The following is a 25,788-nucleotide window of genomic DNA, read 5'->3' on the forward strand; positions in this document are numbered from 1 at the left end:
TCCCAGTTCCTTCAGAGGGAGCAGGGGTTGTTTTTTTAGGCTGAGGTCTACTGACACTCCTGTGACCTCTAACATTTTAAAAGAAAACTGAGACCAACTGAATTTAACAGTAACTGTTTAACATTGAATAACAATCGTTAACATGAACAGCCATTAAAAGAGGGATATCCCCATAACGATAAAACTGTAGGCTATGGGAAGTGTAAAATACGGCTGTATCAAAGTGATCATCAATAATTTAAATGATCATAATTTTACAATAGGCTATTGTCTAGGGTCACAAATAGATACGACAAAATCAATTCAACCAAGGACCAGACTCATTGTAGAGTGGTTTCTGGGACACAGTCCCTGCTAGTCATCCACTGACTGTGTGTATTACCTCACCGTAAGCCTGTTGGCAGGGCAGAGACTGAGGCGAAAGGAAACGGTCCCATCTCCCCCTCTGCCCCACACTGACATAGATTACACTCTATTTATACACCGGGCGGCAAAAGATCACGTTTCTGTTCGGCTTTTTCTCACCACATCTTCTGTAACTGCAGACAGAGAAAGGGAGGGAGAGCAGAGAGCATGTTCTGTTTGTCACTTCAGGACAAAATATAAGGGAATAAAATACATTTTTGATACTGGAATAAAATATAATTTAGAAACATAATAGACATGTAAAAGGGCAATCTAACACAAATCATAGGCATTAGTTACTACCCATAGTGAAGGTAGACTGTAGTGACAACCCAAATATGACACACAGTGGAAAAGGGGCAGCTATCCTAGCAGTTAAGAGGGTTGGGCCAGTAACAGAAAGGTCAAATCCCTGAGCCGACTAGGCAAAAACATTTGCCGATGTGCCCTTGAGTAAGGCACTTGACCCTAATTGCTCCTGTATGTCGCTCTGGATAAGAGTGTCTGCTAAATGACTAAAATGTAAAGAGTGAGGGAGGGGAATAAATATGATTTTGACTAGATGGGATACATCTTTTGACACATTTTGTCATCAATTTGACAAATGCTGTATCCCTTTCTAGCCATTACCAATAAATAGAGCCAGTTGGCTTTCCTGAAAATATGACCAATAAGAAATGCCTGGGACACCTAATGACAGACTACAAACAGGGCCCAGAGTTTTTCAGGGCCAGGTCACAAAAAACTCCATGTCCCTAGAATGAACCACACCAGCAGGGACGGCCCAGGGCTCAAACTTGAACCCTTTTCAGTTAAGTGTAGTCATCGGTCTTTAATAGGTAAGCTGCATAGGAACCCGTAGAGCAGGGAGGTATAGTGTGTTCTTCCATCAGGCCTATTTCAATCCATCTAAATATAAGGGCCTCCGTAATACGAGTGTTAGTTGGTCTAGCTGTCTGTTACTCCTTCATAACCCCTCTGACCAGCCCTCTCTGACCAGTGGGGTTGCACTGGCCTGCCCTGTACATGCGGCATAGGAAAAGGAACACAGTGAGAAGGTTAAGGTGAGAGGAGATACAGTCTACTGCTAATGAAAACAATGGCTTGGGATTGTTGTAATAGTATGATTTAAGCAGTTATCAGAAGTGATTGGAATGAATGTAACTGAATTGACTGGAGAAGGGAACTGTATTGCATTAAACAGACTTTGCACTTATCAGGAGTCAACTGCTCTACAACAATAGCCCATCACCTAAATGAGAGGGATTCAGAGCATCCTCTAGCCAACACAAACACCCACCTGCTGCAGGGATACCGACGTTTATTCAAGTATCTCAACACAGTTTTGTTTTGAAGTTACCATCAGTTCAATTAATAAATCAGTTGTTGAGAGAGAAAGGCTCAGAGTCCATAGCCCAGATGTTGTAAAGTTACCCTTTAGGGGTTCGTTTTTTCAAAGTGCATTCAATCAGGTGGGTTTTTACATAGGGACAAACAGAAACTAATGAAAGCATGTATGATAAAAACAAGAACGCAAAACTGACTGTCCAAAAAAAAAAAAAAAGAAGAAGCCAAAGATGCAGTGTGTGATCCATTCCCCATCCTCCTCACCTGCATCTGTGGTTCATAGTAGCAACTCTGGGTTTTGATAGACAACGAGTGACTGTAGATAGCTAGGCTTGAATAGATACCTGATACTGGGATCAACAGTCCATAAACATTCACTCAGGAGGAGATGGAGAGAAATCCCCATCTGTCCTTTCTCACAGTATCCAAGCTGTCCAGAGGGAGACTTCCAGAGAATGACCAAGCTGTAAAACACATTGCACAGTCTAGACAGAGCTAAAGAAATGTAGGCTAGAACACTGTATTCTTATGAGAGTTCCCATGCTAGTCTGCACACCACAGTTGTTAGGTGCTCCATTCGTAGTAAGCTAGTTCAGTAAGATAAGGCTAACCTGTAAGATCACACATTTAGAACTGATATAAGGCTAGAGTTTTGGCATAAAATGGTTTTCAAACACTCCTTAAAATGTCAAAGTGAAAGGCAGGGGATTAAATAATGCTCAATTGAGGATAAAAATACATTGATACCAAGCAGCCAAGCGTGTGTACTTTGTTTGTTCAAAGGATGATTCTCGATAAACTTGCAAAACAAGACAGATTTAACAAACAAGCTATCCTATTCACTCTTTATGGCTCATGTCATGCAATATTTGATCATGTCCTATTAGGTAATACAGCTTCCATTCCCACCTAAAAACAAGCCAGCACCCAATACATACAGGCACCGCCATACTGTCCTTTCTGTGAGCAGTCCTCCATCTTACTGAGAAAACAGAAGAAAAATGTCAAACGGAAAGCATAAAAGCCTCAAATCAAGTCAAGGTTCCCCCCCACCTGCAAACAAATAGCAACCTAGCACTTAGAATGTGTCCATGTGTTAATCATAGGTCATCTAAAGAGAGCATGTAGCCACAATTAAGATGCTCCCAGTCTGTTGTCAGTATAATGTTTAGTGGCCGGGAGGTTTATTGCTGTGATTTGGTCTGAATCTGAGACAGAGCTCACAGTCTGGAGTTTGGAGAGGCACAGAGAAGAATAACCATAGGGAAGGGAGGTGGGCTTGGGTAAGGTGAGGGGAGTCATGGGGACATGGGTGAAGTGGGGTGAAGATGATGGGGGTCATTGTTGAATGGTTTAAAAGGCGTCTGGGGCAATGATGGGGATAGGGTGGGGATATTTAGCAAAGAGGGGGGTTTCAGTGCAGCTCAATAAACACCTCCATCTCCTCAGAGATGAGGCCCTTGTAGGGCAGTCTGTGCCTTTCAATGGCACGTGCCGCCAGGCACTGCAGAGTGACGTAGTTGAGGGGGAAGAGGGCCGGGTGCCCGTTGCTCTGTTCATCCAGCAGGTTGTATGCGGTCTTCCTCTGGGAGTTGGTGGCGTCGAAGTGTGCCCCCGCCCTCACCAGCAACGCCATGATCTCCGGGCAACCGTTGCTGGCGGCGATGTGCAGGGGCGTGTTGTTATCACAGTCCCGTGAGTCCACGTCCGCCCCACACTCCAGCAGCAGCGAGGCCACAGTCTGGGAGGGGAAGCGACCTACAGGGTAGCGGCCCACCGACGTGGTGTCCTTGTCCACGGCCATATGCAGGGGGGTGAAGCCTCTCCTCGCCCGCGGGTTCAGCTTCAGGAGGCGGTACACCGTCTGCTTCTTCTGGTGCTCCTGCTCTGCAGTGCACTCCAGTTTCTCCAGCAGGAACACCAGGTGGAGGATGATGGACAGGGCCTTGGTGAACTGGGGGGCTTCGGGGGGGCTGTCCCTCTGGGCCACAGCCCTCTCCACCTCCCTCACACTCTTCCCCAACACCCCCATCAGGTCGTGGAAGGTGACTCGCGTTGCCAGGGTGCCCTTGGCCCGGTCCTGCAGCACGAAGGAGAAGAGCTCGGCGAAGGACAAGAAGCTGCTGGCTGTCATGGGGCTGAGGGGGTCCAGGTTACTCTGCTGCATGTCCAGGGCATACTTCCACAGGCTGATGCAGCGCTCAAAGTTGCCGGAGTCAGCGTAGACGGCCCCTCTGTAGCGGATGTAGTAGGAGGTGTCGGGGTGCGAGGGCCCCAGAATTCTCTCACGTACCAGCAGGGCCTGCATCCGCATCTCATCGGGGTCTGTGATCAGAGCCTCCAGCTCCTCTGCCGTGCTCACCTCACGGGCACAGTCATAGGCAGGGACAGGGGTACCTGGAACGGGCTTGGCCAGGAGTCCCAGCTTGTCAGCTGGTTGTCTCAGCTCCATGGCTCTCCTCCAGTATCTCATGGCCCCCAGGAGGTCTCTCTTCTTATCCACAAAGGTGGCCCCTAGGAGTTCGAGAGCATCGACGCGTTCTTCTCGCGAGGAGTGGGGCTGGTGGGCGAGGTACTCCACGATGTTGGTGTGCCCCGTAACACTGGCAGCTAGAAGAGGGGTCATGCCGTATCCATCCCTCTCCATGCGGGCATTGCATTTCAGCAGCATCTTCATGATGTCCAGGCTACCGGACTCTGCACAGTCGTGGAGTGCAGTGTTGCCTTTCACACTCTTGCGGTTGACATCGGCCCCCCGCTCCAAGAGGAACTTGGCTATCTCTTTGTGGCCCTTGTAGCAGGAGATCATCAGGCAGGTGTGGCCGTGGCGGTTGGCTACCTCCATATCGGCTCGGTGTTCCACCAGGTAGCGGACAATTTCCAGGTGACCATCGAAGCAGGCAGCGCGGAGGGGCGTTGAGTTGGTCAGCGTAGTGTTGTTGACAGAGGCACCGTGTTTAAGGAGTGTGCGGACGACAGGGAGGTGACCAGCCGCTGAAGCCGCCCATAGCGGGGGAGCCCCTTCAATCGTCTCGCCGTCAAAGTTCACTGAGCCTCCTAGTTCCACGTTAGCTTTACAATTTTCAAGCAAATAGTCGGCAACCTCTAAGTGTCCGTATCGAGAGGCAATGAGGAGAGGGGTGCCTCCCTGCGTTTTCTCCTCGGCGAGAGCCTCCAACTCCTCGGGACTTTTGTTACTCAGCAACTTCTGGATAAGTTTCAGCTTACCATCTCTAGCCGCGTTGAAAACCGCTGTTGTGATATCCATTTTAACGTCTTTCGGCTCTCTCACTGGCCATCAACCCCCTAGCTACGTTTGTAGACAATTAGGGAAGGGACTATCTATTCAAAACAATAAAAGAAACCTTGTCCGTAGCTCGGTTTCTCCCTGGCATTTCTCTGCCATTTTAAGGCTACTGTCAAGATGGCGTTTGTGTTCTTTAACAGATCTATGTTTACAATTTACGCTTAGCATCTTGGTTTATGTAGTCTTTTAGAAATAATTTCACGAAGGATGAAACGGCACTTTCCTACTGATTGGAAATATAATTCCCATGAGCCATTTCGCACAAGTGAACTCAGCGCGAGATGGTTTAAAACGGGAAGTGCAGTTTTTAGGCGAACGTGTTCCTCGTTCACTAGAATGAATAAATAGCTTCCTTGTAAACGTATTTAAACTACAATCCCCAAGAACCTTGAAACACAAAGAGCAGGCTCACCCTAAATCTCCAAACGAGTGTCATCACTTTTTATTTTACAGAATAATTATTAATGATTCTGTATTTCTGTCGTCTGCCTTTTAGACGAAACATATATCTCACCTCTACACTGATACAAAAATACTTTTAATTCGGGAATATAGTCTGTCTCGTGCTGTCTGTCAGCTACGCCCGATGAGAGTAGCTAATTAGGTGCTGTCCAAGGTGCTGAATTGATATTTGAAGTAGGCCTATGTGGGTGTGGACCCCTTCACATAAACTAGGCCCCTAACAGATCATTCCCAAATCCCAAATAAAATATATTTTTCAATAAGCATGACATGCAAATACTTATTTTAATTTTAAATACCATCAATCTATCCAGCATTGTGGCATAGCTTGTGTCTTCATTGAATGATGTGTGAGTACTAGATCTAGTACTAGATCTAGTGAGTACTAGATCACTATAGTCTATTGAAATCAAATAACGGTGGATGTATGGCATATATACACTGAATATACAACATTAGGAGCACTAGAACAGCCTCAATTCGTCAGGGAATGGACTTTACCAAGGTGTCGAAAGCATTCCACAGGAATGCTGGCCTATGCTGACTACAATGCTTCCCACAGTTGTGTCAAGTTGGCTAGATGTCTTTTGGGTGGTGGACCATTCTTGATACACATGAAAACTGTTCAGCGTGAAAAACCCAGCAGCGTTGCAGTTCTTGACACACTCAAACCGGTGTGTTCGGCACCTACTACCATACCCCGTTCAAAGGCATTTCATTCTTTTGTCTTGCCCATTCACCCTCTGAATGGTACACATACATTATCTGTGTCTCAAGGCTTAAACATCTTTATTTACTCTGTCTCCTCCCCTTCATCTTCACTGATTGAAGTGGATTTAAGAAGTGACATCAATAAGGGATCATAGCTTTCACCTGGATTCAACTGGTCAGTCTATGTCATGGAAAGAGCAGGTGTTCCTAATGGTTATCAAGCTCAGTGTATGTTGTTGGCTGTTACCATAGGCTACTTAAACTGGTAGATAGCAAACAGCAGAGGGCAGAAAAATCACATATTTATTCACTGCTGGGGTTAAGAATCACTGGAGACAGGATTTTGAGATGTTACGGTACTATTAGAATATTTTATTGTAAAATTGAAAAAGTACAGAGAGAAAAAGCCCCAGTAAGCATTCTGTATCATTCATATCTGAAGAAAAACAGGGAATAAAAATAATAAATACAAGGAAAAGTAATAAATATGACCTAATAAATAAGCAAATAAATTAAAGCGTATGAACATTATAATTGTCAAAGCGGCAAGTATAGGAGAGACATGAGCAGTATAAGAGAGCTGTGGTTTCAAAGACATCATCATGTCCCCTTCTCCCCTCGGCATTACCCACAACTCTCCTAATCCCCATCTCTTAATCATGTATACATTTTGTATATTGTGCTAAGAAGCTGCTGAAGTAAGACAATCTTCAAATGCCAACCCCAGCCACCACCACTATCTCCACTATCACCCCTACCCCTCTCTATCAATCCCCCAGCCATCGCCCCATTACCTGAAAATATTTGTGTGCTGACTATTATGGAATTAAACAGATTTCCTTATTTACATCAAGCTATATTCTCCTTTCCCATGGCATTCAAAACACAGTACAGATACATACAGTCTCATTCATTAGAATGGCATGACACCCCCCCCCCCTCCCATTATCCAAGTCACCTTATCGTCCAAATCCCCAAGCCTCCAGTTGAGCAGTAAGGATGGATGTAGGTGGATTTTGGCAGTAAACACACAAACTCATAATAAATCATCAAATGAAAATAGAAGTCTTGTTTTTTTTATATACACATCACCTTCTAGAGGTAGTGCAGTAGGAATGCTAAGTATACATGTAGTCATTTGATTGAAAGTAACATGGCTTCATTCAGGTAGTAGTTAATAAATGCATATAGAAAAAGCACAGTAAACTATCTTTATATACCCCAACCCCCGAAAAGCATATAACCCCAGAACCTGAATAAAACATGGAAATATACACATAGATTTCCAACCATCTTCTTGGCAATAATAGCATTTAGCCTTCAGGATACTGCTTTATATTTATTGGATGAGCAAAGGTCAAATAACCTGTCAAGTCACTGTAGTGCACTGCTTGTCTCTTAGTGCAACTAGGACTGCTATTACCTCAGGATGTGGATCAAACATCAAGACTGACTTTCTTCCTGCATCAGTCGCAGGCCAAGCTCTGCTTACCATAAAAATAGAATTCCTAGAAGGGTTTTTGACCCTCAGACCAAAGCAATTTGACTGCTCCCCCTCACTAATAATTATATTACTACGCTGCTGACAGTGTTGAGAGGCTGCTGGTCAGTAAACTTTTCACAGAGGCATGCATCATTAAAGCTGACAGTGTTGTCTTAACAGTCAATACAGGAATTTAACTTCTGTCCCATTGAGAAATTGTATTGTCCAGTTCGACTGACAAGCGTTTGAAATGGAGTTGACCCTTGACTCTAAACAAAACGTCCCGTTTCTTCCTTTGAATACATCTCTGTGAGGAAACTACACGCGGATACAAGAGAATACAAGGCTGGCAGCTAATAAGAAGTAAGCTATATCTTGACAATGATTAAAACCCATGACAATAAATCAATGTATAATACACATCTTGAACATACATTTTCATTGGTTTACCCATATGTCCAGTTGGTTTATGATTCTGTGCACAGTGAATAAACTAATATCAATAAAACTAAAATAGCTACTTCATATTTATCTCTCAGCTGCCAACTGGCCTGGAATGTTACAAGATAATCACATTTACATATTAGAATTCATAGATAGATTAAACATTATTTGGCAACTTCACTTATGATATGATTGATAGTATCTTCTGCTATTACAAGATGACAAACAAATTCATTCTATGTTGGTCCTTATGTCCAGCCTCACAGCATGATTGACAGACAGTGCTCACCATATAGGATAGAAATGGAGGGGACATTCCTACTTACAGCATGATTGACAGACAGTGCTCACCATATCTATGATTGACAGACAGTGCTCACCATATAGGATAGAAATGGAGGGGACATTCCTCACAGCATGATTGACAGACAGTGCTCACCATATAGGATAGAAATGGAGGGGACATTCCAACTCACAGCATGATTGACAGACAGTGCTCACCATATAGGATAGAAATGGAGGGGACATTCCAACTCACAGCAATAGTCAGTGATTTGGAGCAGTAGCCATGTTCAGTGTACCATTATGACTGTTCTGTGAAACGTGCTATTCTGTGTATCTCTCAGGGTATATTGGGCCAGGAATTGTCTGTAAGCAAAATAGGTAGTAACATTCCCTTGGAGTTAGTGAAAATATGGTTCACTCTTGAAGATGTGATGATGACCAAAAATGAAAGAAAAAGAGAGAAAACCCCACCTCCCTCACCCACTGCATTCTAGAGTGCCTCTTGGAATTGTCACCACTGCATTCTAGAGTGTCTCTTGGAATTGTCACCACTGCATTCTAGAGTGTCTCTTGGAATTGTCACCACTGCATTCTAGAGTGTCTCTTGGAATTGTCACCACTGCATTCTAGAGTGTCTCTTGGAATTGTCACCACTGCATTCTAGTCACCACTGTTCTAGTGTCTCTTGGAATTGTCACCACTGCATTCTAGAGTGTCTCTTGGAATTGTCACCACTGCATTCTAGAGTGTCTCTTGGAATTGTCACCACTGCATCCTGGAGTGTCTCTTGGAATTGTCACCACTGCATTCTAGAGTGTCTCTTGGAATTGTCACCACTGCATTCTAGAGTGTCTCTTGGAATTGTCACCACTGCATTCTAGAGTGTCTCTTGGAATTGTCACCACTGCATTCTAGAGTGTCTCTTGGAATTGTCACCATTCTGCATTCAACACTGCATTCTAGAGTGTCTCTTGGAATTGTCACCACTGCATTCTAGAGTGTCTCTTGGAATTGTCACCACTGCATTCTAGAGTGTCTCTTGGAATTGTCACCACTGCATTCTAGAGTGTCTCTTGGAATTGTCACCACTGCATTCTAGAGTGTCTCTTGGAATTGTCATTCTAGAGTGTCTCTTGGACACCACTGCATTCTAGAGTGTCTCTTGGAATTGTCATCACTGCATTCTAGAGTGTCTCTTGGAATTGTCATCACTGCATTCTAGAGTGTCTCTTGGAATCGTCACCGGTGCATTCTAGAGTGTTTTTTTTATGTTCCTCTGTTGGTATCTAGTGTTCCCTGAGGGAGGTACTGTGACAATGTTCCCAACCTGTCCTACACAGCACAATGAATGACTAGTTCTCACAATTGGACCTTCTATAGCCCTTTAAAAGCCAATTTCATTTTTTCTCCCAATAAAGTAGTGTCTGTGCTCTCTGTCTCTCCAAACTAAATAAAACATTCACCCAAATGCAAGCAGACACCTGCTAAACTGTAATGGTTGTCGGACGGTGTCAGACTCAATTGGATCGAATGGCTTTCTACTCTAACTCTGCATCACTCTGTGCTGCTGTTGATGACACCTTCCCTGACAGTTTACTGTCCGGATTTAACCAGATCTGCTTTCCCGAGTTTGTGTAGTCCAGGGATGTCAAACATATGGCCTGCGGGCAGATCCGGCCCACGAGGGGGTCCAATCTGGCTTGTGGGTGGTTTGAGTCAAAAATCACATTGTTTTTGTTTTTTTTTTGTGTGTAGGAAAACAAACTCAATATACTTTGTCCAGCGAGCTAATAATCACCCAAATGACTGCTAGACAGTCAGGGAGCAACGCAAATTCAACAAACGATGGATAGAGGCCAATTTATTGAACATTTAAACGCCGGTGAAATATAAGCAATTTTCACTGCGGCCCTCCGGATCTCATTGAAGACTGAATGTGGCCCCATCGTAAAATGAGTTTGACACCCTTGTTATACAATGATAAAATAGCTTGTGCAATAAACAACTAACTTGTGCCATACTAGTGTTTCTGTGCTACTGTAAGGGGGAGGAGTTTTTCATGAGAATGTGACCTGACCAGGAAGAACCCGATGCATGAAATCTACTGGCTAAACAAAGTGGACACAGATCTTGGATCAGCTGTCCCTCCCCAAATCCTAACTTAAAACATTAAGCACCTAAACCAGAAAGCTGACCTAAGATCAGTTCCTATGAACAGTTTCTATGGATTTATACTTTATGTATTAGATATACTCCAATAACATTACACTATACATGACAGTATAGTATTAGTCATTCTACTCCATGTGGGACTCCTGACATCATTTTTTTAACCCCTGACCCGAGACCTGCAGTTAGCTTCTGAAGCGAAATGTGATCCAATGGCCTTTGCTCTATAGGCAGAATAGTGCATGTAATGATGTCAGAGGGGAAAAACACGTTAGTTCATTGTTTGAAGTAATGTGTTTGCTGTTGTAATATTGCAAACGGATGAGGGCAGTTTCACCACAACGGATTCCAGCTTAAAGGTTAATATTCAGGTAAAGTGAGCTGATCCTAGATCTGTACCTATGGGCATCTTTGAATAGAACAGAGTGGTTGCTGCACAGAGGGAGACAGAACCTCAAATAGTTCAAGGATCAGATGATAAGAGGTGGTTTTCAACAAAACAACTGCTCCAATATCTATTCCAGCCCTCAGAAAGAGCTTGCGGCAACATTCTCCCTCACTAACCTCTCCAACTGACTGCTACATGATCCAATCTCACATTTACATACTGCTTAGTAGTCAGCTGTACACTGATGGTGAATTATCCAATGCTGACCTAAAGAACCTTTCTGTCACTGTTATGTATTCAACTACAGTAGAATACTGCATTTCAATTATTTTTTAATGTTAGTTTGCACTAAACTAAGCAGGATACTGTTATTGTATTATGATTGTTAGTATTTTGTACATGACTATTAAAGAGAAAAACATTTGGTCCTCCGATCCCAAGGGGGTGCAGTTCGCTTGGTTGCTATGGAAACTTGAGAAAGTTGCAAGCTTGGGACTCACAGAGAAAGGATAAAGAGGAGAGAGAGAAAGAGAGAGAGAGAAAGAAAGAAATATTGAAATAATCGCTTCGCAGATAAACTGGGCATCCTCAGATCAAGTTTCAACCCTTATTCGTTCATTACATGGTAGGAAACACCTGAAGTCTCTTGTTTACTATGCTTTTTGAGTCTATCAGAAATCCATATCCTTTTTAGCACAGCTTGTTAGTCTGCTTGTGGTTCTTCACTACCAAGTCTCCAAAGATGCTGAATTGTTCAAAGTTGTTTCTGTTTGTATCAACAAAAAAAACAAAAAAACAATTTGTTTTGAAAGTCTTGTTCTATCCCATTGCTCTCTGTCTGTAATACCAGACTCTCACTGTTGCAGAGCTGTTGCAGAGCTGCGAGTCCTGTCCTCTCCCAGTCAGATATGTTTGAAGATGTAAGCATATCTCTTCCCAACTCCCATATGAAGTCTATTTTCCATTGTTTTAAAAACATAATTTCTTTTGAGTTTGTTCCTTCATGAAATGTCTTATTCCATCAAAGACGTCCTCCATACTTCTGTTTAAACCTATGGGGGGTGAGAGGAAGAGAAAGGAAGAGGGGGGAAGAGGAAGGAAGGGAGAGAGAGAGAAATACAGATAATGAGAGAGCGAGAGAGAGAGAGAGAGGGGGATTGGGAGAGAGAAAGAGAGAGAGAAATACCGACAATGAGAGAGAGAGAGGGGGGGGATTGGGAGAGAGGGAAAGAGAAGCGCTAGAATCTGACTCGGGACACTAGTGTGAAGTGTAACTTTGTTATAAGTTTTTGATCAACATAGACAACTAAAATCAGGGTGAAACAGCATTGATAAAAACACTAATAACTTCATTATATTATCTATAACAGTAGACACAGGTTTTTACCTTTGCTGGGGGGTGTCAGTAGGGACGGCAGGCGTCTTTGGGACGTTTCAGCTGCACCTTTAATCTCTTCATGCCGATCTGGAAACCATTCATGGCCTGGATGGCAGCCTGGGCACTGCCCGGGTTATCAAAGCTCACAAAGCCTGCATACATACAGACACAGACAGATGCTCTGAATGGTTGGTGGTAGCGTCAATCACCTAGGCGCTGGTTGTGTTTGGTTAGAAACATTTGTCACTCACCAAAACACTTGCTCTGATTGGTGGCTCTGTCCATGAATACCTTGGAGGAGATGACATTGCCGAAAGGCAGGAACATCTGCATCAGCTCGTTATCCCCAAACTCCTGGGGCAAGTGGTAGATGAACAGGTTACATCCCTCTGGTCCTGGAACACACACGTGCATGGACACACATTACTATATAGTAATACATTATATTAGTACCTTATATTAGTATTTTAAAAAGAGCCTGTAAGTTAGCATTTCACTGTACTCTTTTACACCTGCTGTATCTTGTGCATGTGACAAATAAGCTTTGAAACTTGATGTTGTTGATAATGATGATGATGATGATGAATAATTAGTAAATATAGTTACTCACCCTCACCTTCCCTCTGTTGTTGGCCAATGACCTGAGGGTGCTGTGCCAGAGACTGACCTACAGGCGTCAGTGTAGTCGCTGGGTAGATGGCTACAGAGAGGAAAGGGAGGAGGGGGGAGGAAGAAAAGAGGGAAAGAGAGAGGAGAGCAGAGCGACAGAGGAAAGACAGAGAGAAAGAGAGAGAGGAGAGCAGAGCAGAGAGACAGAGAGAGAGGAGAGCAGAGCAGAGAGACAGAGAGAGAGAGAGGAGAGCAGAGCAGAGCGACAGAGAGAGAGAGAGGAGAGCAGAGCAGAGCGACAGAGAGAGAGAGGAGAGCAGAGCAGAGCAGAGCGACAGAGAGAGAGAGGAGAGCAGAGCAGAGCAGAGCGACAGAGAGAGAGAGGAGAGCAGAGCAGAGCGATAGAGAGAGAAAAAGAGACAGGAAAGACAGAGAGAGAAAGAGAGAGAAAAAAAGGACAAAGAGGAGAGAAAGAGAGGAGAGAAAGAGTAGAGAGACAGAGAAAGTGTGAGAGAGAGACAGAAAGAGAGGACAAAGAGGAGAGAGAAAAAGGGAGAGAGAGAGAGATAGGCAGTAAGAGGGATGAAGTGAAAAAGAAAAGAGAGAGCGTGGGGATTGAGTTAGTCCTTTATGAGTCACATTCAACAGACTCTGGTGAAGACCTGGATGTATCAAGATCAGGATTCGAGAACAGAGATGTGTAGTGGACTGCACCTGTGTATTGCTGCACCCCAGTAAAGGTTTGTTGCAGTGTGTCTGCAGCAGTGGGGCTCTGGGTGGAGTAGGGGGGCAGGCCGTTGGTGTAGAGGGTCTCCAGAGGGTGCATGTTAGCCTGGGGGGCGAGGCCCGTATACCCGTTCATCATGGGGCTCACCAGACTAGGCAGGGAGGAGGGCATGGTGGACGGAGGGGAGCTCAGACCTGCAGTGGGGGAATACAAACTCACTACACCGAGACAGAAATGATCACTACACCAGAGACAGAAATCCTCACTACACCGAGACAGAAATCCTCACTACACCAGAGACAGAAATGATCACTACACCGAGACAGAAATGATCACCACACCAGAGACAGAAATGATCACTCACCAGAGACAGAAATGATCACTCACCAGAGACAGAAATCCTCACTACACCAGAGACAGAAATCATCACTACACCAGGGACAGAAATCCTCACTACACCAGAGACAGACATCCTCACTACACCAGTGACAGAAATCCTCACTACACCGAGACAGAAATCCTCACTACACCAGAGACAGAAATGATCACTACACCGAGACAGAAATGATCACCACACCAGAGACAGAAATGATCACTACACCAGAGACAGAAATGATCACTACACCAGAGACAGAAATGATCACTCACTACACCAGAGACAGAAATCCTCACTACACCAGAGACAGAAATCCTCACTACACCAGAGACAGAAATCCTCACTACACCAGAGACAGACATCCTCACTACACCAGAGACAGAAATCATCACTACACCAGAGACAGAAATCATCACTACACCAGACATAGATTGGAGTCAATGTGTATGAGAGAAAATGGGAGAGAGGAGGTAGATAGAATGGAGAGATAGAGAGACCGGTGGGCGAGTGTGCTTGTGTTAGTCTTATGTACACTGAGTATACAACACATTAAGAACACCTGCTCTTTCCATGAAATAGACTGACCAGGTAAATCCAGGTGAAAGATATGATCCCTTATTGAGTTCACTTGTTAAATCCACTTCAATCAGTGTAGATGAAGGGGAGGAGACATGTTAAAGAAGGATGTTTAAGCCTTGAAACAATTGAGACATGGATTGTGAAAAGGCAAGACAAAAGATTGAAGTGCCTTTGAACGGGGTATGGTAGTACAGTACCAGTCAAAAGTTTGGACATAAATACTCATTCAAGGGTTTTTCTTATTTTTACTATTTTCTACATTGTAGACTAGTAGCGAAGACATGAAAACTATGAAATAACACATGGAATCATGTAGTAACCAAAAAAGTATTAAACAAATCTAAATATATTTTATGAGATTCTTCAAAGCAGCCACCCTTTGCCTTGATGACAGCATCCCAAGGTAGTCACCTGGAATGCATTTCAATTAACCGGTGTGCCTTGTTAAAAGTTAATTTGTGGAATTTATTTCCTTCTTAATGTGTTTGAGCCAATCAGTTGTGTTGTGACAAGGTAGAGGTGGTATACAGAAGAGCCCTATTAGGTAAAAGACCATGTCCATATTATGGCAAGAACAGCTCAAATAAGCAAAGAGTCCATCATTACATGAAGTTCAGTCATTACGGAAAATGTCAATAACCTTTAACATTTCTTGAAGTGCAGTCGCAAATACCATCAAGCGTTATGACGAAACTGACTCTCATGAGGACCGCCACATGAAAGGACTGTACGCAGTCAGTATTCAACGGGACTGAACAGTACGCAGTCAGTATTCAACGGGACTGAACAGTACGCAGTCAGTATTCAACGGGACTGAACAGTATGCAACAGATAAACTGTGACTAGATCGGACCAACACACCTGTAATGTTTTGTACAAAGCGGTTGGAAGAGAACTGTATTGTTTGTGAAACTATGATTGCGTTCTGACCCAAAGTTAACTCTGACCCAAACTTACCTCTGACCCAAACGTACCTCTGACCCAAACGTACCTCTGACCCAAACGTACCTCTGACCCAAACGTACCTCTGACCCAAACGTACCTCTGACCCAAACGTACCTCTGACCCAAACGTACCTCTGCTGCAGAGGATACGTTCATTAGAGTTACCAGCCTCAGATTGCAGCCCAAATAAATGCTTCACAGAGTTCAAATGACAGACACATCTCAACTGTTCAGCGTAAATCAGGCCTTCATGGTTGAATTGCTGCAAAGAAACCACTACTAAAGGACACCAATAAGAACAAGATACTTGCTTGGGACAAGAAACATGAGCAATGGACATTAGACTGGTGGAAATCTGTCCTTTGGTCTGATGAGTCCAAATTTGAGCAAACTTGACACAACTGTGGGAAGTATTGGAGTCAACATGGGCCAGCATCCCTGTTGGAATGGCAACGGCACCTTGTAGAATCCATGTCCTGACCAATTGAGGTTCTGAGGGCAAAACGGTATGCCACTCAATATTAGGAAGGTGTTTTTTACACTCAGTGTATTTATGTGTGTGTGTGTGTGTGTGTGTGTGTGTGTGTGTGTGTGTGTGTGTGTGTGTGTGTGTGTGTGTGTGTGTGTGTGTGTGTGTGTGTGTGTGAGAATGTGTACAAGTGTGTGTGGGGTTAACAGCAGGCTTCTCAAAGCTCACAAGGTGATGAAATCACTCTGTAATGTCAGCATAGCCATGCAATGACATGCAACTCACTGAGGCAGCAGCAGAGGCATTTTTCTGTTCTCCCTGTGCACTGTCTTGTCTACAACTGCGACAAATAAAGATTTTGTCCCACAGTGAAATGGGCTGGATGTTTGTCTGCACTAAACTGATACATCAACGGGAGGGACATAAGGCCTTCTCCTATTTGCATGATTTTGTGTGTACTGGGTAGGCATCCCAAATACTGTATTTGTGATCAGATAGCCTTTAGTGGTGTGTGTGATTGTGTGTGTATGTGTGTGTATGTGTATGTGTATGTGTGTATATGTATGTGTGTGTGTGTGTGCATCCATGCGTGCGTGTAAGAGAGAAGAAAAGACAGAGAGAGAGAGACAAAGAGATAGAAAGCAATACAGAGATGGAGGATGATAGATACAGAGAGAGAGAGAGAGAATGATAGATACAGAGAGAGAGAGAGAATGATAGAAAGCGATACAGAGATGGAGGATGATAGATACAGAGAGAGAGAGAGAATGATAGATACAGAGAAAATGATAGATACAGAGAGAGAGAGAGAGAGAATGATAGATACAGAGATGGAGGATGATAGATACAGAGAGAGAATGATAGAAAGCGATACAGAGATGGAGGATGATAGATACAGAGAGAGAGAGAGAGAGAGAATGATAGATACACAGAGAGAGAGAGAGAGAGAGAGAATGATAGATACACAGAGAGAGAGAGAGAGAGAGAGAATGATAGATACAGAGAGAGAGAGAGAGAGAGAGAGAATGATAGATACACAGAGAGAGAGAGAATGATAGATACACAGAGAGAGAGAGAATGATAGATACACAGAGAGAGAGAGAATGATAGATACACAGAGAGAGAGAGAGAGAGAGAGAGAGAGAGAAGAATGACAGATACAGAGATGATAGATACACAGAGAGAGAGAGAGAGAGAGAGAGAGAGAGAGAGAGAGAGAGAGAGAGAGATACACAGAGAGAGAGAGAGAGAGATGATAGATACACAGAGAGAGAGAGAGAGAATGATAGATACAGAGAGAGAGAGAAGAATGATAGATACAGAGAGAGAGAGAGAGAATGATAGATACAGAGAGAGAGAGAGAATGACAGATACAGAGATGGAGGATGATAGATACAGAGAGAGAGAGAATGATAGATACAGAGAGAGAGAGAGAGAGGATGATAGATACAGAGAGAGAGAGAGAGAATGATAGAAAGTGATACAGAGAGAGAGGATGATAGATACAGAGAGAGAGAGAATGATAGATACAGAGAGAGAGAGAGAGATGATAGATACAGAGAGAGAGAGAGGATGATAGATACAGAGAGAGAGAGAGGATGATAGATACAGAGAGAGAGAGAGAGAGGATGATAGATACAGAGAGAGAGAGAGAGAGGATGATAGATACAGAGAGAGAGAGAGAGAGAGAGAGAGATCAAATATACAGACAACAAATTCCAATTGGCTATACTAAAACTCTTTAACATCATCCTTAGCTCTGGCATCTTCCCCAATATTTGGAACCAAGGACTGATCACCCCAATCCACAAAAATGGAGACAAATTTGACCCCAATAACTACCGTGGAATATGCATCAACAGTAACCTTGGGAAACTCATCTGCATTATCATTAACAGCAGACTCGTACACTTCCTCAATGAAAATAATGTACTGAGCAAATGTCAAATTGGCTTTTTACCAAATTACCGTACAACAGACCATGTATTCACCCTGCACACCCTAATTGACAACCAAACAAACCAAAACAAAGGCAAAGTCTTCTCATGCTTTGTTGATTTCAAAAAAGCCTTCGACTCAATTTGGCATGAGGGTCTGCTATACAAACTGATGGAAAGTGGTGTTGGGGGTAAAACATACGACATCATAAAATCCATGTACACAAACAACAAGTGTGCGGTTAAAATTGGCAAAAAACACACACATTTCTTCACACAGGGTCGTGGGGTTAGACAGGGATGCAGCTTAAGCCCCACCCTCTTCAACATATATATCAACGAACTGGCGCGGGCACTAGAAAAGTCTGCAGCACCCGGCCTCACCCTACTAGAATCTGAAGTCAAATGTCTGCTGTTTGCTGATGATCTGGTGCTTCTGTCACCAACCAAGGAGGGCCTACAGCAGCACCTATATCTTATGCACAGATTCTGTCAGACCTGGGCCCTGACAGTAAATCTCAGTTAGACCAAAATAATGGTGTTCCAAAAAAGGTCCAGTCACCAGGACCACAAATACAAATTCCATCTAGACACTGTTGCCCTAGAGCACACAAAAAACTATACATACATTGGCCTAAACATCAGCGCCACAGGTAACTTCCACAAAGCTGTGAACGATCTGAGAGACAAGGCAAGAAGGGCATTCTATGCCATCAAAAGGAACATAAATTTCAACATACCAATTAGGATTTGGCTCAAAATACTTGAATCAGTCATAGAGCCCATTGCCCTTTATGGTTGTGAGGTCTGGGGTCCGCTCACCAACCAAGACTTCACAAAATGGGACAAACACCAAATTGAGACTCTGCACGCAGAATTCTGCAAAAATATCCTCCGTGTACAACGTAGAACACCAAATAATGCATGCAGAGCAGAATTAGGCCGATACCCACTAATTATCAAAATCCAGAAAAGAGCTGTTATATTCTATAACCACCTAAAAGGAAGCGATTCCCAAACCTTCCACAACAAAGCCATCACCTACAGAGAGATGAACCTGGAGAAGAGTCCCCTAAGCAAGCTGGTCCTGGGGCTCTGTTCACAAACACACCCTACAGAGCCCCATGACAGCAGCACAATTACACCCAACCAAATCATGAGAAAACAAAAAGATAATTACTTGACACATTGGAAAGAATTAACAAAAAACAGAGCAAACTAGAATGCAATTTGGCCCTACACAGAGAGTACACAGCGGCAGAATACCTGACCACTGTGACTGACCCAAAATTAAGGAAAGCTGTGACTATGTACAGACTCAGTGAGCATAGCCTTGCTATTGAGAAAGGCCGCCGTAGGCAGACATGGCTCTCAAGAGAAGACAGGTTATGTGTTCACTGCCCACAAAATGAGGTGGAAACTGAGCTGCACTTCCTAACCTCCTGCCCAATGTATGACCATATTAGAGAGACATATTTCCCTCAGATTACACAGATCCACAAAGAATTCGAAAACAAATCCAATTTTGAAAAACTCCCATATCTACTGGGTGAAATTCCACAGTGTGCCATCAGAGCAGCAAGATTTGTGACCTGTTGCCACGAGAAAAGGGCAACCAGTGAAGAACACTCACCATTGTAAATACAACCCATATCTATGCTTATTTATTTTATCTTGTGTCCTTTACCATTTGTACATTGTAAAAACACTGTATATATATATAATATGACATTTGTAATGTCTTTATTGTTTTGAAACTTCTGTATGTGTGATGTCTACTGTTAATTTTTATTGTTTATTTCACTTTATATATTATCTACCTTACTTGCTTTGGCAATGTTAACACATGTTACCCATGCCAATAAAGCCCCTTGAATTGAATTGAATTGAGAGAATGATAGAAAGCGATACAGAGATGGAGGATGATAGATACAGAGAGAGAGGATGATAGATACAGAGAGAGAGAGAGAGAGAATGATAGATACAGAGAGAGAGAGAGAGAGAGAGAGAGAATGATAGAAAGCGATACAGAGATGGAGGATGATAGATACATAGAGAGAGGATGATAGATACAGAGAGAGAGAGAGAGAATGATAGAAAGCGATACAGAGATGGAGAATGATAGATACAGAGAGAGAGAGAGAGAGAGAGAATGATAGATACAGAGAGAGAGATAGAGAGAGAGAGAGAATGATAGATACAGAGAGAGAGAGAGAATGATAGATACAGAGAGAGAGAGAGAGAGAGAGAATGATAGAAAGAGATGGAGGAGATAGATACAGGAGGATGATAGATACAGAGATGAGATGATAGATACAGAGAGAGAGAGAATGATAGAAAGCGATACAGAGATACAGAATGATACAGAGATAGAGAGTGATACAGAGAGAATGATACAAGGCGATACAGAGATAGAGGATGATAAAGTGATACAGAGCTAGAGGATGATAGAATAAATGATACAGAGCTAGAGTATGATAGAATAAATGATACAGAGAGAGGATGATAGAATAAATGATACAGAGATAGGGGATGATAGAATAAATGATACAGAGAAAGAGGATGATAGAATAAATGATACAGAGATAGGGGATGATAGAATAAATGATACAGAGATAGAGGATGATAGAATAAATGATACAGAGATATAGGTGCTGAAAGGTGTACAGTATATGTTCATTAATTGCCTATAAAACATTAAACACTTTAATGGACCACATAGATGATAGATACAGAATATGAATTTAGAGAGACCACATAGAATGATAGAAAGCGATACATTAAACACTTTAATGACCACATAGATACAGAATATGAATACAGATCTATAAAACATTAAACACTTTAATGGATAGAGAATATGAATTTAGATATAAAACATTAAACACTTTAATGGACCACATAGATTACCCCACAGTAATATGAATTTAGATATAAAACATTAAACACTTTAATGGACCACATAGATACAGAGAATTTAGAGATCTATGGACCACATAGATAAAGTGATACAGAGCTAGAGGATGATAGAATAAAAACACTGATACAGAGCTAGAGTATGATAGAATAAATGATACAGAGAGAGGATGATAGAATAAATGATACAGAGATAGGGGATGATAGAATAAATGATACAGAGAAAGAGAATTCAGATCTATAAAACATTAAATTTAATGGACCACATAGATTACACAGTAATATGAATTTAGCAGATCTATAAAACATTAAACACTTTAATGATAGAATAAATGATACAGAGATAAAACATTAAACACTTTAATGGTGATTACCCCACAGTAATATGAATTTAGGTGTACAGTATATGTTCATTAATTGCCTATAAAACATTAAACACTTTAATGGACCACATAGATTACCCCACAGTAATATGAATTTAGCAGATCTATAAAACATTAAACACTTTAATGGACCACATAGATTACCCCACAGTAATATGAATTTAGCAGATCTATAAAACATTAAACACTTTAATGGACCATTAAACACTTTAATGATTACCCCACAGTAATATGAATTTAGCAGATCTATAAAACATTAAACACTTTAATGGACCACATAGATTACCCCACAGTAATATGAATTTAGCAGATCTATAAAACATTAAACACTTTAATGGACCACATAGATTACCCCACAGTAATATGAATTTAGCAGATCTATAAAACATTAAACACTTTAATGGACCACATAGATTACCCCACAGTAATATGAATTTAGCAGATCTATAAAACATTAAACACTTTAATGGACCACATAGATTACCCCACAGTAATATGAATTTAGCAGATCTATAAAACATTAAACACTTTAATGGACCACATAGATTACCCCAGCAGATCTATAAAACATTAAACAGTAATATGAATTTAGCAGATCTATAAAACATTAAACACTTTAATGGACCACATAGATTACCCCACAGTAATATGAATTTAGCAGATCTATAAAACATTAAACACTTTAATGGACCACATAGATTACCCCACAGTAATATGAATTTAGCAGATCTATAAAACATTAAACACTTTAATGGACCACATAGATTACCCCACAGTAATATGAATTTAGCAGATCTATAAAACATTAAACACTTTAATGGACCACATAGATTACCCACTTTAATGGACAGTAATATGAATTTAGCAGATCTATAAAACATTAAACACTTTAATGGACCACCCCACAGTAATATGAATTTACCCATTAAACACTTTAATGGACCACATAATATGAATTTAGCAGATCTATAAAACATTAAACACTTTAATGGACCACATAGATTACCCCACAGTAATATGAATTTAGCAGATCTATAAAACATTAAACACTTTAATGGACCACATAGATTACCCCACAGTAATATGAATTTAGCAGATCTATAAAACAGGACTCCTATTTAGCTCAGTGTAGACCAGAGTGACTGTGAAGACCAGAGTAGAATAGGTTATATCACCATAAATATATTTTCCTGGATATAGTTTGGTCATGTCTGCTGGTTTCCAGAGTGATTTAGACCTAGAAACCAGGTGTGTACACTCTCTCTAGAGTAATGAATTGATCATAAGTTGGTCGTTCATTAAGCTAAATGAGAATACGAAGTCAGGCTGCCTATAGTGTGTATCCAGTGCAGAGTAACACTCTTCTGATTCTGTTGGATCAATGGTGAATTGTAACACGACCCTCAGTCAGACAGCGATAGATCTCAGGACCACGTAGTGATATCTGATACCACACAGTTTACAAGACCCCTATGTAACTGACCAGGTATTGAACACAAGTCATCTGAGCACCTCCAAACTGTGTTAGGACACAGAGTTAAACCTTTAGGCATTAGCCCTGGGGGATAACACATATTTTCATGTCTCCAACCCTACTCATCATGAATGTTGCTGAATTATCCTATGTGACTGACCTGACACGGAGTTGAGGGGGTTGGGCGACAGGCCATTCATGGTTAGTGCCCCCACCTGGTGGAGCTGGGCGGAGGGGAAGGAGAGGCTGGGGGCCAGGTAGCCCCCATGAGACACGGCCATCACCGCAGCCTGCTGCTGCTGCATCAACTGATGAGGGGAGGAGACAGAGAGGGGAAGAAAGAAAGGAGAGAGATGGGATGAGAGAAACCTGTCAGTGAGGCATCGTCTGTCAGAGCAACAGATACCAAATTGTGTGTGTGTGTGTGTGTGTGTGTGCGTGTGCGTGTCTGATGTGTGCGTGTGTGTGTGAGTGTCTGCACATGTGCGTGTGTGTGTGCATGTATGTGTGAGTGCGTGTACGTGTGAGTGCGTGTGTGTGCGTGTGTATGTGTGAGTGTGTTGATGTGTGAGTGCGTGTGTGTGTGTGAGTGTCTGCAGATGTGCGTGTGTGCGTGTGTGCTTACGGCATGTGTGTAGCTGCTGTAGCTAGTGAACGTGGGTAGAGAGACAGAGGGGTTAAACATGCCAAACTGTCCAGCCATCTGCTGCATGCGCCGTAGGGTTCTCTCCTTGTCTGTGTCTGCAAACTTCACCACCAGGCTGGATGACGCTCCCTAGAGGGGAGAGAAATAACATGGATTAGTGGTGTGTGTGAGTGTGTGTGAGTGTGTGAGTGTGTGTGTTATACTCACAGGCATCGTCTGACTCCCATGCAGGGAGCTGATGGCAGACTGAGCTTCAGAGTGAGTAGAGAACTTCACAAACGCACAACCTAGAGAGAGAGAGAGAGAAAGACAGAGGAGAGAGAGAGGGGAGAGGAAAGGGAGAGGGGAGAGAGGAGAGAGAGGACAGGAGAGAGGGAGCAAAAGAGAGAGCCGGAGGGAGTGAGAGAGAGAGAGAGAATGGGAGAGAGGGAGCAAAAGAGAGAGAGGGAGGGAATGGGAGAAAGAGAGAGAGGGGAGTGAGGAGTGAGGAGAGAGGGGAGAGAGGAGAGAGAGCGAGAGATCGGAGAGAGTCACAGAGACAGAGAGAGTCACATAGACAGAGAGAGAGAAAGACAGAGGAGAGAGAGACAGAGGGGGAGAGAGGAGTTAAGGGAGAGAGGAGAGAGAAGAGAGGAGAGAGATGGAGAGAGATAAAGAGAGCGAGAGAGGGAGCGAGAGAGAGAGACTATGTCAGTGAGGTGTGTGGTCCACTTGCAAACAAGATTTCATCAAATGGGACAAACACTCCATTGAAACCCTGCATGCAGAGTTCTGTAAGATTCTCCGACATGTCCAGAGGAATTCTACAAACAATGCATGCAGGGCAGAATTAGGCCAATATCCACTAATAAAAACTCAAAAAAGAGCAATTAAGTTTTGGAAACATCTAAAATAGAGTGACCCCCTCTCATATCAAAACCAAGCCCTGCAATGCCAAGAGCTGAGCAAAGAAAAGAGTCCCCCCATCCAGCTGGTCCTGAGGCTGAGTTCACAAACCTGTTCTACTAACACACTGAAATCTCAGGACCAGAACATCCAATCAATCAGAATGAACCAAATTACAACACAGTCAAACAAAACTATATAGCTTATTAGGAAAAACAAGCACAAGCACAAAGCAAAATGCAGTGCCATTTGGCCCTAAATCGACAGTACACTGTGGCTAACTGTTTGCCATGGTTACTGATCAAAACCTTGACAAAGTACAGGCTCAGTGAGCACAGCCTTGCCATTGAGAAGGGTAGACACATGGAAACCTGGCTCCATGTAGAGGAAAGGCTGTGCAACCACTGCACAACAGCAGAACCTGAGATGGAGCTGCATTTCCTGACAAAATGTGAAAAATATAAAACAATTAGAGAGTGTCATTTCCCAAAATTTGAAACCCTTATTCAAGGCTTCAAAGACCTCTCTGATGAGAGTAGACTACCCTTCCTGTTGGGGGAGGAGGCAGAGAGCTGTGGGTTGGCAGCGCACTACATTGCTGCCTGCCATAAGTTGAGGGACTGTGTCTGACAGACCAATCAACCTGCACATGTACTCTACTGTATGCTTATTGTTATTGTTCAGTGTCTGGTTATTTTAACCCTTGGTTATTGTTGTTACTGTTGTTCCGTTGACAATTTTGATTCTCAGCTCAGGACAGACGGGAGACTCTGGCAGCTCAGGACAGACGGGGGGAGACTCTGGCAGCTCAGGACTGGGGGGAGACTCTGGCAGCTCAGGACAGACGGGAGACTCTGGCAGCTCAGGACAGATGGGGGGGGGACTGGCAGCTCAGGACAGACGGGGGGAGACTCTGGCAGCTCAGGACAGACGGGGGAGACTCTGGCAGCTCAGGACAGATGGGGGAGACTCTGGCAGCTCAGGACAGACGGGGAAGACTCTGGCAGCTCAGGACAGACGGGGGAGACTCTGGCAGCAGCTCAGGACAGGCGGGGGCGACTGGCAGCTCAGGACAGGTGGGGGGCGACTGGCAGCTCAGGACAGACGGGGAGCCTCTGGCAGCTCAGGACAGATGGGGGAGACTCTGGCAGCTCAGGACAGATGGGGGGGACTGGCAGCTCAGGACAGACGGCGGGAGACTCTGGCAGCTCAGGACAGATGGGGGGGACTGGCAGCTCAGGACAGACGGGGGGAGACTCTGGCAGCTCAGGACAGATGGGGGGGGGACTGGCAGCTCAGGACAGACGGCGGGAGACTCTGGCAGCTCAGGACAGATGGAGGGGGGACTGGCAGCTCAGGACAGACGGGGGGAGACTCTGGCAGCTCAGGACAGACGGGGGGAGACTCTGGCAGCTCAGGACAGGCGGGGGGGCGACTGGCAGCTCAGGACAGGCGGGGGGGCGA

At 43.4% G+C, this 25,788-nt stretch overlaps 2 protein-coding genes across 2 annotated transcripts in view; both read right to left on the minus strand.

Annotated features, from left to right (window-relative positions):
• Positions 1-1,709: 1,709 nt before the first annotated feature.
• On the minus strand, positions 1,710-5,180 carry LOC135510767 (protein fem-1 homolog A-like). Its single transcript, XM_064931969.1, has one exon. It carries the CDS (start codon positions 5,018-5,020, stop codon positions 3,167-3,169), a length of 1,854 nt encoding a protein of 617 aa, XP_064788041.1. The 5' UTR covers positions 5,021-5,180; the 3' UTR covers positions 1,710-3,166.
• Positions 5,181-9,588: 4,408 nt separating this feature from the next.
• The window catches only part of LOC135510772 (CUGBP Elav-like family member 5), a 72,831-nt gene continuing 56,631 nt past the window's right edge, over positions 9,589-25,788 (minus strand). The window contains exons 5-12 of the mRNA XM_064931983.1: positions 23,647-23,726; positions 23,419-23,568; positions 22,954-23,101; positions 13,703-13,909; positions 12,990-13,079; positions 12,631-12,774; positions 12,389-12,531; positions 9,589-12,053 (exon numbers count right to left, since the gene is read on the minus strand). Of these exons, the coding sequence (XP_064788055.1) occupies positions 12,404-12,531; positions 12,631-12,774; positions 12,990-13,079; positions 13,703-13,909; positions 22,954-23,101; positions 23,419-23,568; positions 23,647-23,726 (947 nt within the window). The 3' untranslated portion in view covers positions 9,589-12,053; positions 12,389-12,403. The remainder of the gene's footprint in view (positions 12,054-12,388; positions 12,532-12,630; positions 12,775-12,989; positions 13,080-13,702; positions 13,910-22,953; positions 23,102-23,418; positions 23,569-23,646; positions 23,727-25,788) is intronic.

The sequence above is a fragment of the Oncorhynchus masou genome, chromosome 3, assembly GCF_036934945.1.
Source record: "Oncorhynchus masou masou isolate Uvic2021 chromosome 3, UVic_Omas_1.1, whole genome shotgun sequence".
Classification (NCBI taxonomy): domain Eukaryota; kingdom Metazoa; phylum Chordata; class Actinopteri; order Salmoniformes; family Salmonidae; genus Oncorhynchus; species Oncorhynchus masou.

What these genes read in the sequence shown, in the direction of transcription:
- LOC135510767 (XM_064931969.1), bottom strand. Translation starts at nt 5,020, where the DNA reads ATGGATATCACAACAGCGGTTTTCAACGCGGCTAGAGATGGTAAGCTG.